General features: G+C 41.8%; 1 protein-coding gene and 1 long non-coding RNA gene across 6 annotated transcripts in view; one reads left to right on the plus strand and one right to left on the minus strand.

Moving 5' to 3' along the window:
• Positions 1–1,594: 1,594 nt before the first annotated feature.
• Positions 1,595–14,871, plus strand: part of LOC139754461 (uncharacterized) — a 130,945-nt gene continuing 117,668 nt past the window's right edge. Inside the window, exon 1 of the long non-coding RNA XR_011713885.1 lies at positions 1,595–1,675. This is a non-coding gene — a long non-coding RNA (uncharacterized lncRNA). The remainder of the gene's footprint in view (positions 1,676–14,871) is intronic.
• LOC139754568 (uncharacterized) overlaps positions 10,274–14,871 on the minus strand; it is a 52,787-nt gene continuing 48,189 nt past the window's right edge. For all 5 annotated transcript variants that reach the window (XM_071671942.1, XM_071671939.1, XM_071671943.1 and 2 more), the window contains 2 exons: positions 13,674–13,727; positions 10,274–13,221 (listed from right to left, as the gene is read on the minus strand). In XM_071671942.1, coding sequence (XP_071528043.1) covers positions 13,186–13,221; positions 13,674–13,727 — 90 coding nt within the window. In that variant the 3' untranslated portion in view covers positions 10,274–13,185. The remainder of the gene's footprint in view (positions 13,222–13,673; positions 13,728–14,871) is intronic.

The raw sequence follows: 14,871 nt of genomic DNA on the forward strand, positions 1-14,871 counted from the left end.
GATTTAATGTCCTCCTGTCGCGTGATTACATCTCTTTGTCATTACGAATACCTCTGGACCACGACGAACACGATATTCGTAGTATTTAGCGCGCGCACACACACACACACACGCACACACATATTTCGTTGCGTTGCTGTACGTGACGAATATTCGTCTTAACCTGGCGTGCAAATGACTGCTTTTGTCTCTACGTGCTTTTATAGGACGGAGTGCTTGCGTACCTGCTGCCGCGAGGGCGTGAGTGTTAACGTTGCAGACATTTGATCACAGGCTAATTGAGGGAATGGAGGTTAGAGCAGGCTGCAGAGGGGGGTGATTAGCGCAGCATGATAGTCAGGCATTGTGGGGGAGGTCAAGGGGAGTTAAACGGACGGGCAATTGCAGCTGCCAAGACGTAAGATGGAAGCTCGGCTAAGAGGCCCACAGATGAGTGATGACGCGACTACACACGGAGGACCGGAGTGTGTGTGAGTGAATTAGAGCTGGTGCATTTGAAGAATGTTAGATATACACTACGATTATATTGGGAGCATATATAAAATATGCTATCCTCTGTCTATCTATCTAATATATCTATCTATCTATCTATCTATCTATATATATATATATATATATATATATATATATATATATATATATATATATATATATATATATATATACGCCAGTAATGCTTGAGAAGTATGTTAGTGGAGCATATCTTCTCACCTTGGGTGAACGTTTTTACCGATACAGTTCATGAGAACAGGAAACATGCCGGTGATTTCCCTCAGTTAAAAACCGAGGAAGCTATTAGAAACTGAAACATCCGCTCACGAGCAAATCTGACATTATCAGAATTTCAAGTTGTGCCATATTTTGCATCGTCGTCAGCTCTCGAGTAGATATGGTGGGAGGTTCTCAATGGCTACACTTGTAAAGTTACGAGTATTCAGGTCAATCAAACTGTAGTCTTTACACCATTACAACCATTAAGGACTAGACTCCCTTGGTTATCAGAGTTTCAAAGGGGATGGTGTGACCGCCATGAAAGCTTAGAACATTAATAAACTCTGGACTTGTGATAAGCAAGTCGTCAAACCTTGGTATGTTGTCAGTACAAACGAGGCCTGAATAAGGCCATTTCAGCGAGACGTTTGTGCTTTTTTGTGAGTTACCAACATTATGTGAGTCCAGTAATGAGTAAAGACCTAAAAGATTTAGTAAAATCGCCAAATCTTGGCGACAAAATCTTCGAATATTGATACAAATAACTGATCAGTAAAAGAAGAAACATAAGCTTCTGTCGTGTAATGGTTAGCGTGGCTAACTATGACCTGCACACAAACATACTCACACACACATGATTCGAATCGTGGACTGAACAGTCGACCCGTTTCGTGCCGGCGACCATAAACTGAAAAGAACTTACAGGAAACATAATACATGTAGAAATTCATAACGTATCTATGTTTTCACGTTAATATTGTCATTATATTACCAACTGTGTATTGTATTTTGTAACCTGTCTTCCCATACTGGAAGTATAGTTCCGTGTTCCTGTGAAGAATGAAGCATTGTGTTCATTGGTTCCGAACCAGCGATGGTTCGACTTGGTGGTGTCGGGTATGAGGTAGTGGGCGAGTGGTCCTCCTCAACCCACGTAGGGAGTAGCGGGTGAGCTGTCGTCAAGGTAAGTTGTCTCACTTTACCATGTTGTGTATACATATGTATGGTATGGTAACCTCTCGGCACCCCTATCATCACTTTTAAGCATCATACGTTTTCTAATTCATACAATGTATAATGTACTAAGTTTGTTTCATGTCTTAATTGGCTGTTTTGTAATTTGGGCCGGTATAGTGTTATTCTATTCACTTAGTGTTTATCGTGTACGTTTCCTGGTTAATGTACTCCAATGACGCATCCCTTTTCAAGAACCTGGATAATGATAAGTGATAATCATTTGATACATATATGAAGGATTTATGTAAAGCGCTTGTTACGACCAACCTCAAGGGTAGTAACAAGCAGTTTTGTTGGCCCCGTGTGAGAGGTTTTACCACTACCCACGCATATAATATTTTCCTAATGTTTATTTTTTTGTTTGTGATTATTTGATCACTTGTAACACATGACTCATGGCTTGTTATCATAGGGCGAGTGTTATGATAACCCGTCATTTGACATGTAGCTTGGGGACGGAATATTGGAATGAGGGTTTTCGTTCAATGTAGATCTCGAGCGAGGACAGCATCACTCAGGGTTTCATATCACAATCCCATAAAGTTTATAAAGTGAGAAATTAGAATCTACTGTTTGATATTGAGTACAGACGCACTAAAGATGAAAGAAAACTTGATTGTAGACATTCTAGAGATGTGTAGATTTTTTTTTTTTTTCGTCAGTTACTTTTGAAGTTTCATACGAACCAAGTCGGGGATTTCAAGAGTGTCTGTCTACCCTAGTGGAAAGATCTGAAACTTTGAGCCTACGAAATCAACTCCCATTAAGCAACTGGTTTTAAGTTATTATGCTACTCTTCGTACATTTTGCAATTTGAATTTTTTGTATAATACTGAAAGTATTGATTTGATCCGTGGAAGTACAAAGTATGAAGCAATATGCTATTGGTTCGAAACCGACGATAGTTCGACTCGGTCGTGTCGAGTAGGAATTCGAAGGGGTGGTGGTGCGATTTGTGGCCCACGTAAGGTAGTAAGCGGGCGAACTGTCTTCAAGTTAAATGGTCCCTGAAAATATAATGAAAATAAGTGAGTCTAGAGGTGTATGCCCTTGACGAAATGAAAGGTGAGGATGATATATAGAGGGATGACTTGCGAAAGAGATTAGATATTGAGAATGTAGTAATTAAGGTACAGAGGTTTTAATTCCTTGTATACCTGCACGTCTTAGATTAGGGGATGAATTGCTTAATGCTGTGGCAAAAGATGTAGGTAGGACGAATGACATAGATTCTCGTAAACCTAAGGTTAGGAGACGGTTAGAGAACATTGTTAAAGGGAAATCGAGAGAGAAGGAACTACGGGAAAGGGAAGATATGACAGCATACACTCGGTGTATCTAATGACGTAGAGTATATTATGGTACTGGATGTCAAATGTTTAGAAAGAAAACCCATACGGGTATTATTATGGCTAAAGTAAAGCTAGGCTATAAGACGTCGATGGGACTATGGGATAAGATGAGATAATGATGATCAAAGATGTAAGTCGTGTTTAGGAAAGGGGGGGGGGGAAAAAGTGTGCAGTTAAGCATTATAGAATGTAATACGCTATGTGGGTTTTGAATACGAGAAGATATGATCGATAATGCAATCAGATTGTTAAAGAAGATTAATGGTTTTTTTTTCGAATAATGTAAACAATAATTTTCAACGTAATGACCAGGTTTGTACAACTAGTTGAAAATGGTTCAATATTCTCTTTTCGTTTGGGAATAAAGTTTACGTATTTTAAATTCGATTGAATTATGTGTGTGGAGTACGTAGGTAACTTATCTGATGAGAATGACTTGCGCCTGCAAGCAGTTTTTGATGAGGGTTAAAACAGGTTTCCCCAGGAATGATGTGGGTTGAATTTGCCCAACTGACACCAGAGAGCACTGGGTTCATCCAGTGTTAGATTATTAGTTTCTAGAACTAAAGGTTTGAAATCCTTAAGCAAAGGGAACATATGTAATTCTCCATTCCGTTTACTTACATGTGGAGCTGTAGAATGTGTTGCTGAGGTGAGCTACGCAATCGTTAGTTAGCACTGGAGGCAGAAGAGGGTCAGTGGGGCTTGTAGATCTATCCTACTGGCTGGGAAAAGAGGAGGAAGACAGGACTTCCCTCCACGTCCAGGGAGCCAGCAGCCTCCCACGACACCGGGTCGACCCCAAGTGTGAGGTAACACGACCACTCGTGTTTGATATTCACACAGTACTGTGTCTGGTGTAACGGGTAACGGCTATTACGTAAAAATCACGCAGCGTTTGGTCTGTGCCAAGATCAGTATTTCTCACGCCTCACTATGATGAATACGTTCGGTGAGACTGTGAGTGGCTGCGTGTGTGTTAACAGGCAGGCGTTCTGAGAAGCTGCGGGAGACAGAAAAAGTGATGACCGATGAGAACTTACGCCAAGCGAGACTGACGGAGATTCGTGGAGATATTGTGCGACGGAGGATAATGCAAGTGTTGTGGGTGTGGCCGGTTTAGACTGGGGGTAGAGTGTAGGTGTTGTGGGTGTGGCCGGGCTGGACTGGGGGTATAGTGCAGGTGTTGTGGGTGTGGTCGGTGTGCCAGAGTGTGGGTATAGTGCAGGTGTTCTGAACGTGGTCAGTTGACCAGAGTGTGGGGGTATTCGTGCAGGTGTTGGGCTGTGGCCAGGCTAGACAGCGGGTATAGTACAGGTGATGTGGGTATGGTCAGTTTCACAGTGTGGGTATAGAGAAGATGCTGTGGGTATGGTCAGTTTCACGGTGTGGGTATAGAGAAGACGCTGTGGGTGTGGTCAGTTTCACAGCGTGTGGGTATAGAGAAGATGCTGTGGGTGTGGTCAAGTTACCAGAGTGTGGGTATAGTGAAGATGCTGTGGGTGTGGTCAGGTTACCAGAGTGTGGGTATAGTGCAGGTGTTGTGGTGGGGTGTGGCTAGGCCAGTGTGGTAGCCCAGAGGGACATGTCCTCGAGGTCAGTTTCACCAACACCACCACATCAGTGTCTTCACCACACCAGCTCCTTCATTACGTAATGACTAACGCAGCGTTCCGCCTTCGATGCCACACGTACACACACACTCTCAGATTGGCTTGGAGTGACCGAAATTTCACGCTGTACGAAGCTCAATAATTGGCTGTGTGAAGACGGAGAACCTGATCAAGTTTAGAACCTCTCCTGTGCCTTATCCTATGAAGCAGCTTCGCGGATCATCAGGGGTGGGCGCTCCACCATGATCATATAGTACCAATAGGCAGATTGTAATGGCATGATACATGTAAACTTTTCATTGACTCGTAATTGCATTCTTTTTATCTATCATTGTATGCGTGTGTGTGTGTGTGTGTATATATACATATATATATATATATATATATATATATATATATATATATATATATATATATATATATATATATATATATATATGGTCTTGGTCTCTGGAAGTACACATTCCTCAAATCTTTTGTATACACACACACACACACACACACACACACACACACACACACACACACACCAGGGTAATATTCGATCACTAATCTACGACGGCTGTTTTTGTCAAGATTATGACGATCATTTGTGGACGACGAGTGTCCCCGACACTTTACCCAGCTACCTAACGTTACTCTTGCCTTCGAGCGAATGTCGGTTCGTTTGTCAGCAGACGAACCAATCTTCGTCCTCGTCAGTTTTCCAGGACCCACTGTGGCGTGGCTGTGGCGGGTGCCCGGGCTCCTCTCCGTGTTAAGAGCGTATCGAAATCAATCCCAGTGTACACTGAAGTTGCGTAGTACGTCTGACGTGTGGTTATCAAATCTTGAGGCAGTGGTCTGTATGAGAAATGACGGTAGAATCCGCAAAAAAGAGAAAATCAGAGCCAGAGGTAACCACAGCTGTGTATAGAATAAGGAGAATAGGATTCGCCCAAGAACAGAATAAGAATCGGTCCAAAGCAGTAGAATCATGAGAAAAAGCAGTCATCCAACACCAATCATTTTCAGAAACAAGAGAATCAGATTCGTAGGCCACCGTGAACATCAGAATCCTCCTCTCTCTGATTCAGCCAATTAGAATCGCATAGATATTTAGATTCTGTGTATTTTCCAGTTAGACACACCCGCCTCCAGTAACTGCCAGGGCCATTATGGCCGTCAACGTCAAGCTGCTACATCCACCCGTAAGAAAAAGGTATTCTCGCACCTGCTTTAGGTATTCGGGATAAGTCTGAGGTCTGATACACCCTCTACGTATGTGGCCCACGAATAAAAAGATAAATTGATTTTGTATATAAGGTAGTCTTTAGGGGTATCACAATAATGATCTACATGTTTGTAGGTTATATTAGATTATATTGGAATATATTACATTATATTATACGCTCGTATATTACATTATACTCGCCTCTGAATTAACCCTTCTCTTATCATGGCTGGATCGCTCTATGCCTGGCAACAGCTGATGGATGGTATTCACTGCCCTAACGAGGATGGATCCCTAACCCTATCCCAAAGGGTGGATGGTACGGAGGGGATATGTTTGCTCTGACCTCCGACACCCAGGTTACCACGCCCTCCAGCGCTATGTGCCTCTTGCCGCCGCGCCATCCGCTATCATCATGTCCCACTCCAGCCGCCACGCCCCTCGTTGCCACGCCTCTCCTCCAACATGACCACCGCCAGAACTATCCATCACTGCCAACCACCACCATAATCTCCACCACTACCACCACCATTGCTGCTGCTGCTGCACTCACCACACCCTTCCACTACCACAGCCTCTACACAATCACCACCACACTCGCCACCACCACCCTCCACCAGCACAACTTTTACACCACCACACTCGCCACCACCACATCCTTCCACTATTACAGCCTCTACATCATCACCACCATACTTCCCGCCACCTTCCACAACCTCTACATCATCACCACCATCACACTCGCCACCACCATATCGTTCCACTACCACAGCCAGTCTACATTATCATCACCACACACCACCACCACCACACCCATTACCACTGCGGCCTCCACCATCACACTTTCCTCCACCTGTTCTTTACCTCTTCCTTTCATCGCAAATCCCATATCTCTCTCTCTCTCCTTCATACTTCTCCTCACTTCTCCCCCTTTATATATCACCCTTTCATCCTCCTCACCATCATTCTTTCCCTTCCTATTATTTTACCATGTCCCTTTTCTCCTCCTCCATCTCTCTTCTCCCCCCCTCTCACCTTCATCTCCCCCCCCCCTCTTACCCTACATCCTGCCCTTGACACGCCCTGAGTGACGTCACCATCTACGCTCTAATAACTTCCCGGAGCGATCTACAAAATCTACCATAACATAATTACCACAAGGCTCACAACGCCCCCATCCATCACGCGGTCTTAGCCCTTACTGGAGGACCCTGCTTTTGTGTGTGTGTTGGGGGGGGGGGGGGGGGGGGGGGGATGTCATGCGGTGGACACACATGGGTGAGACAGTCATCTCCCATGGCCAAGATGGCCTTCAAGAATTAGCATTTATTAATCCTCCTATATACACGAACGATGGTGAGGCTCGGCGTTCCAGGGCGTTCGCGTTATGTGCTAGGAATAATACCGGATTCGTAAACGATTCTTTTATAGCTAGATATGATGTATACGAGCGATATCTTTTCGATCTATACCGACAGCATATCATTATTCAGCCGCAAACGTCATTCAACAAGAACGTTTTTGTGTATTTTTTTTTTTTTTTTACTCGTGGGATTATTGTTACTCTTTGGGGGCCCACTCCAGGACGATCCAACTCTTATATAAAGGCAAGGCTTTTACAACCCCGCGTTCTTAATCACTCCTGTGTCTACTTGGCAGCAATTATGGGTTGGCAAAATCGCCGCAAAAACCATCTTCACACTCGCGACACCAGAAAGTGAGAAGTCGTTTGGCTTTGGCTTTTATATGTTGTTGTGGGAGAGGCTGTGGCGACTATGAGTGTTTCGGTATATAGAAGTTCGGTAATGAAACACGATCGGTACGACAGTGGGATTCGTAGTATCGAGGGTTCACTCTACGAGGGATTCGAAGCAGAGAAGATTCGTTTTGTCTGTGATTCGAGGTATTGGTGATTCATGTTAGATGTAGTTTGATGTTAAAGTCCTTAATGGCACCTGTCATCTTGTGAGCATAAAGCCCACGTAATCAACCAACCTGTTGGTGTCGGGTGGGTGTATGTGGTCTTGGATTTGACACCTGGAGGAGGTGGTGGTCAAGATATATATCGGCTGGTGAATATGAATTGACCCTAAAGGCATTTGAACTACCCTGGTAATTGATATACCTAAGGACAAGCTAACCAGCCAACCAAGCAACCATCCAGGTGTGGTGATTGGTTCATTGAATGATGAATTTCATTTGTGGAAATAGATATATAGCTTATATAGACGTAATCATCTTAATCGTATCCCATAAAGTATTCACAAATACGTAATTTCCAGTGTGTATCGCATGCAGTTGGTAGTTCAGAACACTGCTCGTTGTAGTATGGCGCTACAGGTGTGGAAGCATTGCTGTGGTGGGGTCGAAAATCGGACAGAAAGGCAGTGAAAACATACGAAACCAAATTGGTCTAAATTGGTGAAGTTTAAGAGGAAAAGAAGTGAGTCAACTTTAAAAAGTTGAGATGATTCTGTTGCCTCGAGAACGTCTTGGTTCCCCATCAGATATCCGGATGCGCAGGAACAGGGTGCACGAACGACTGGCCCAGTGGATTGATTGTTTTTTTTTTTGTATCACACTGTAGACGACGCGGCTCGGGAGGCACCCCAACTTGGTCCCTTTGTTGGCCATACCTGCGCTGGGTGTCGTATCGACGTTTGTGTTGTGTTCACACCTGCTATGTTAGTGCGTTTACACGTATAATCTCGTGCATACATCATGGGAACGTCGGAGCTGATGTGGCACGCAAGAGTGGAAGCGTGTGTATTTTGGCGTGCGAATGTAATGTATGTGTGTGTGTGGGTTTGGGCGGGTTCCTAGCACGGATCGTTGGTGGCGTTTATGGCCTGCTGTGGAGGATGAGATCTTGTGTGTGGTGGCTATGGGACTCTTGAAGGTAGTGGCGAGTGTTGTCTCTCGCTCGCTGTCGAGTGATAATCATTAGCTCCTCTGTGTGTGTCTAATTACATACTGGCACTGTTGGACCCCACCTCTTGAAAACTGTCATACAACTTTTTAAAACTTTTTTTTTTTGTTCCATTTACATTCATTTAGTTTACCTCAGCCATCCATCACTATTTCACTATACAAGTATTTCTTTACATCTTTTTCTACACCTCCGTAGTATAGCGGTTGGCGTTGCTGACGCGACGCTTGCACGGGCCGCCCCGAGTCAAGCTAGCGTGGGTGCGAATCCTGGTGGAGGTGGTCGGTCCACAGTCCAACCAGCTGTTCATCCTCCTCTGAGCTGCGGCATTGGTAGATGTAATGGGTACCTGGCATAGGCGAGGGATATATATATATATATATATATATATATATATATATATATATATATATATATATATATATATATGTATATATATATAAAGTGCATATGAGATCGCCTTAAACAGGGCATTTAGTAGCGCTATCTGTGTTGGCCAACATAGAGAGATGTGTTGCTTTTCCGTGTTATGACCTTCCCTCCATCTCTGCGTTTTTTCAAACAAACATTCACTGTTGACGTGTCATCCCGTGCGGGAGACTGAAAAGGTTTTGCTTATGTCTTCCCGTCCACCTCTCTCCCGTGGTGGACAAATCAATAACCTCAAAAACATTTGCTATAGTTCGTTGCACATTTTAACGGCACCATCTTTGTTGTCTCCTCTTAGACCTTTTCTATTAGATCTTCGTGCGTCTTAAAGTGCGGTGACCAAACTTGAGAAGCATGGTCTACTTTTACAACTAAAGTACTATGTAACAGCTTGCTGAATATATCATTTTTTATCCATATTCTTCAATGGAATTCTAATATTTGCCGGCAGACAAGTTTGTCTTCTTTACTCCTCTCCGCTCCGGTGATATGTTAGCTACAGTATTGGCTCCCATGTCCCTCTCGAACACCAATTCCTGCAGCTTATTCCCTGTTCGATAGTATTCGCATTATGACTTTCTCTATATTTCCTCCTCATGAACTGACAATTGCTAGAGTTTCATCTACCATGTATCAGACCAACTATGGAGTTTAAGTCCCTTTGCAAGCTTATGCAATCGTCCATAATTTTTTCAATTTTCATCGTGACCTCGTCATACGTAAACATATTCACTCAGGTGCCCAGTTATCGACCAGACCTAAGGGAAGAATGAACAAGTGGGTTGAGTGTGGGTCGACTGTCGCGCTTAAGAATCGAACCCGGGTGATCCCTTGTGTGAATAATAGCTAGCGACCTTTGTGTGTGTGTGTGTGGCACTGAAGAATGTGGATGCCTTACATCAGAATGCGTTACATTGATTTCCATTTAGACACATGTTTGTTCTATTGTCATTCATTTAACGTTAAATATACTCGTTAATCTCCAGCAGAGGTGAATCAGAATACAAAGTCGTATGGAAACGTTTATTTTTCCCAGTGAAAAAAGGAATTACAAAATACAGAAATCACAAAGGGGTAAAGAAATAAAAATATTGAGCCGTAACCTGACGTTGGTATGATCTACGCGAAAGATGTCGGAACCGTTAGAAAACCTTAACGCCCATTGGCTGAGGGACTGTCTAAGGCGGCCAATCAAGATGTGGATCACTCGCCATACATCTTTTGATTGGTAGATATATAAACTTGTATATCTACCAATCAACGTGGATCTCTTACACGATAATAGCATTCCACTCGTCTAAAAAATTTTCTTTCCGAACGTCTTCTCCTTAAGCACTACACGAAGAATAAAAGAGAAAATAGAATGTGAAATTGAAAAAGAAAATTAGTCTTAAGCAGCCAGGAAGCACAACCTTGCCAACAAAATTATATAAGCTCACCTTATCCTTTTCCTCTCTCACAAGCGGACATACAGACACTTTAAGAATATCCCTGATGTGTGTGTCCTTACTTTACCCACCTTATTCTTAATCATTTTAAAAGCTAATGGAATTAAGTTTTTTTTTTTTACGTTTTCTTTTCCTGCAAACAGAGCATTACATCTAAAGAAAAAGAGGAAGTCAATTAATCTGGGTAACGTACGTAGGCAAGAGTGACAATAATTTGGCCCAAATGAACACCCCCAGTAATCTTCTTGTTTGGTAAGGCACATTGGTACATATGTATCTGTACTTTAGGGATCATTAGGTAGAAGGACATGACATCTTTATGATGTGTAATCAAAGTAGGACATAGTAACAATGACATGTTGTTATCAGGGACATAGAAACAATAACATGTTATCGGGGACATAGTAACAATAACATGTTATCAGGGACATAGTAATAATGACATGTTGTTATCTGAGACATGGTATTTATGACATGTGATTATCGGAGACATAGCAAACATATGCAATTATCGGGGACATGGTGAGTATGACGTGCATGTCTGGAACATAATAATTATCATGTAATAATCGGGGACATAGTGATTATAACATGAATTAATCGGGGACATAGCAGTTGCATATGATTATCAGGAACGAGCAACAGTCATTGGATAATCAAATAATCAACAACCATATTGTACATCTGTGGATAATCAAGTAATCAACAACCATATGTACATCTGTGGATAATCCAGTAATCAACAACCATACTGTACATCTGTATCTGTTCAGCTCATGAACAGGAGCTAATGTGCTGAGGATGAATAACTTACTGAGTCGATGAAGAAAGGGGGGAAACATTCCTCTTGGTGAGTAACTTGAATGGGGCATTTTTGAACAGATTCACCATTCACTGACAAAGGGGATGAAAGAACATTTTGAACAGTGTTTGATTAGGATAATCTCTCGACTCTGGTCGAGTTCCTCTGATTGGGCCAACATTTCTTTCAACGGGCTAATCCTACTGATTGGGTGAGGCCTTCTCTGAATGGGCCACTTCTCATGAATGGTTCCTTCCTTTAGACTGGACACGATCCCTTTGACGAGACAAATCTTCCGAGTCATTACATTAGATATTAATCACAGTCTACGAGACTGTATATGTATACATCATCCTGTAATATTTATAATATACGGAACTGGCCCTCGACAATCTATAGAATAATTAGGCAAGATTTGGAGGCAGAGCTTTGAAACTGAACAATACCAGGCATGTTAAGCCATGTGAACAAACTGTTAAATTTCCCTCTTCATACAATCAATTGAACATTCCCATTAAGGCACACTGGTGTTCATGAACTATATTCCTCTCCCCTCGGACATGTACTATCAAAAGCAATATATCTTCTGGGACAGATTTATCTGATCACCATGGGTCACATATCGCAAATAAAAAAAAAAATGGTTTAACTTACATGTTCAGCTAGAGAATTGAGACAGTTGAATGTAGTCATTCATCTACTTCATTAATGTGATTAGCTACCTTATTAAACAGGCGTTGATGAAATGCAAAATGTTTAAGTCACAGGTTCCAGGTTAGTTGTAGATTTATATGGTTAAAGGGCTCGTTTATATATATATATATATATATATATATATATATATATATATATATATATATATATATATATATATATATATATATATATAAACGGTTGGCCATCGGTTACCAAAACGTTTAAAATAATGAAAATAAAAAAGATGTATCGGTGGCATTTCTTTGAAAGGTGGAGACGAGAATCCGTAGACATTGTAAAAAAAAATACGGGAACACTATGACCTACTGATATACTCGGAAATGCAGGGAGGAAGGAAGGGGATAAAACCGATGATCTAAAGTAGCAAATAAGACTCATTATTTACGTGTTGCGTTAGTAAACACAATTACTCTCGATATTTGAAGGAAATTGTTCCTTTAAAGAAAAAAAAAAAGGTTCTAGACTTGTGACTTGCATACAAAAGAAGACATGTGAAAGTAAACTCTATCGGATCCTGTTTCGTGTGTCATTTGTACTTCTATCACAGGATTCAGGGGATTAGAACACACATAAAAATGAGTTTGTCGGAGACTTTTCTCTGAGCATCTTAGTCGGTTCAGATGATGTTAACAGGATGTCTTTGAATGTTTCTACAATGTCAAGGTGACGTTCGTAGGATGTTCAAGTATTCGTAGGATGTCCAGCGACGTTCGTAGGATGTTGAAATATTCGTAGGATGTCCGGCGACGTTCGTAGGATGTTTAAATATTCGTAGAATGTCAAGATGATGTTCGTGGATGTTTGAATATTCGTAGGATGCCCAGACGACGTTCGTAGGATGTTCCAATGTTCGTAGGATGTCGAGACGACGTTCGTAAGATGTTCAAATATTCGTGGGATGTCGAGATGTTGTTCAGACGAAGTTAGAAAAAGAAGATGTCTCGAGACGTTTTCTTATCTAGTCTTCTTCTTCGGTGTTGCTGTCTGTTGCTGGGTGTGGGCAGAGGAGACAGTCGTCAGGGCAGGTAATGAAGACAATGATATTCTTAAGGTAAAATAAAAAAAACTTTAAATAAACCTAAAATACTAACAAAATACTGACAAGAGTAATTGGTGGCTCTTGGTTTGTTGTATAGAGTGGTTAAAGATATTTTTTTTTTCGCACTTTACAAACTGCCGAGCTTTTGTCATCTTTAGTATTACTAAAGAGAAATTTTCATATTCAATCCAAATTGGTTTTTGAATCGTAGGTCTTATGAGAAATAGCCATTCTCTCTCTCTCTCTCTCTCTCTCTCTCTCTCTCTCTCTCTCTTTCTCTTTCTTTCTCTCTCTCTCTTTCTCTTTCTTTCTCTCTCTCTCTTTCTCTTCCTTTCTCTCTCTCTCTTTCTCTTTCTTTCTTTCTCTCTCTCTTTCTCTTTCTTTCTCTCTCTCTGCGACCCACCTTGAGCTTCTCCTCCAGCGCAGCCACTTTCTTCATCGCCTCCTGCCACTTCGCCTGAGAAGGGGGAGGAGGAAGAGGAGACATTATACTTAGAAACAGCAGCGTGAGATGAACCCCTATCTAGGTGTGTGTGTGTGTGTGTGTGTGTGTGTGTGTGTATGGGGAACGTACAAGCGGTATTGGAGGGCTGTGTGTAAATAAGATATTTGTGTATTCATGTGCTTTGTATGTGTGTATTTACTGGTTTACATGTGTGTAAAACAGACCTTATGTACCGGGAATGGGCTTTTTTATGAGGGCAACAGCGTGTGTTTGTGTGTATATGTCAGGTCTGTGTGCAGTCAAGGAGTATAATGTGTGTATTGGTGTCTTAGGAGTGTGATGGTAGGGAGAGGAGCAATACTTTGAACATTTGTGACATGTATGTACATTATTTCTTGCATGTGTAGGGAGGTAGGTGATTCTGTGTAGAAAAATGTGCATTTGTGCTTTCATATATTGTGAACACGGGTTGCAATACACAGTGAAAAAAAAGAAAATCTACTGATCTATCTCTAATATATAAGGAATGGGTGTCTCCGGGCATCCCCAAGCAAGGATATGTAGCCATTTGGTATGATGCAAATGTAGATTAAAGAAAAAAAAAGGGTCTAATCCACACAAAACTAATCTATGTAAAGTATGTACACTAGTGTGTGTCTAAAAAGCATCGACGTCATAACAAAACTGCTTTCTTACCTGTGAAGATCAACAAGCATTGCAGAAATTCTTCAGTTAGTATATATATATATATATATATATATATATATATATATATATATATATATATATATATATTCTATATGTATGTATGTACATGGTTAGGATTCGACGTTAAAGGTATTATGTACAATATACACACAGGTAAAGTCCTGTTGTACATGTGTTTCAACTCCTGCTTTTCAACGACCACTGGTCATACATCGGCGTCCGCGTCTAGATGATGGCTGCAGACGAAGCAAGGAACACCTTGCATCACTGCATGAAGGAACACTGGGTTGATCAGGAGCTGAAAGACTTTGGGAGAAGTATGTTCGAGGGTTCCTAGGAGTAAGGCGATCATAAGAGAGAGTTATGGAAAGCGAGAGTAGAAGAGAAAGAGATCCTTAGGCACTTTAGCTCAACCGAGGGGCTAATTTGAGAGCTGGAATGCGATCAC

Source organism: Panulirus ornatus, chromosome 17 (assembly GCF_036320965.1).
Source record: "Panulirus ornatus isolate Po-2019 chromosome 17, ASM3632096v1, whole genome shotgun sequence".
NCBI classification, from domain to species: domain Eukaryota; kingdom Metazoa; phylum Arthropoda; class Malacostraca; order Decapoda; family Palinuridae; genus Panulirus; species Panulirus ornatus.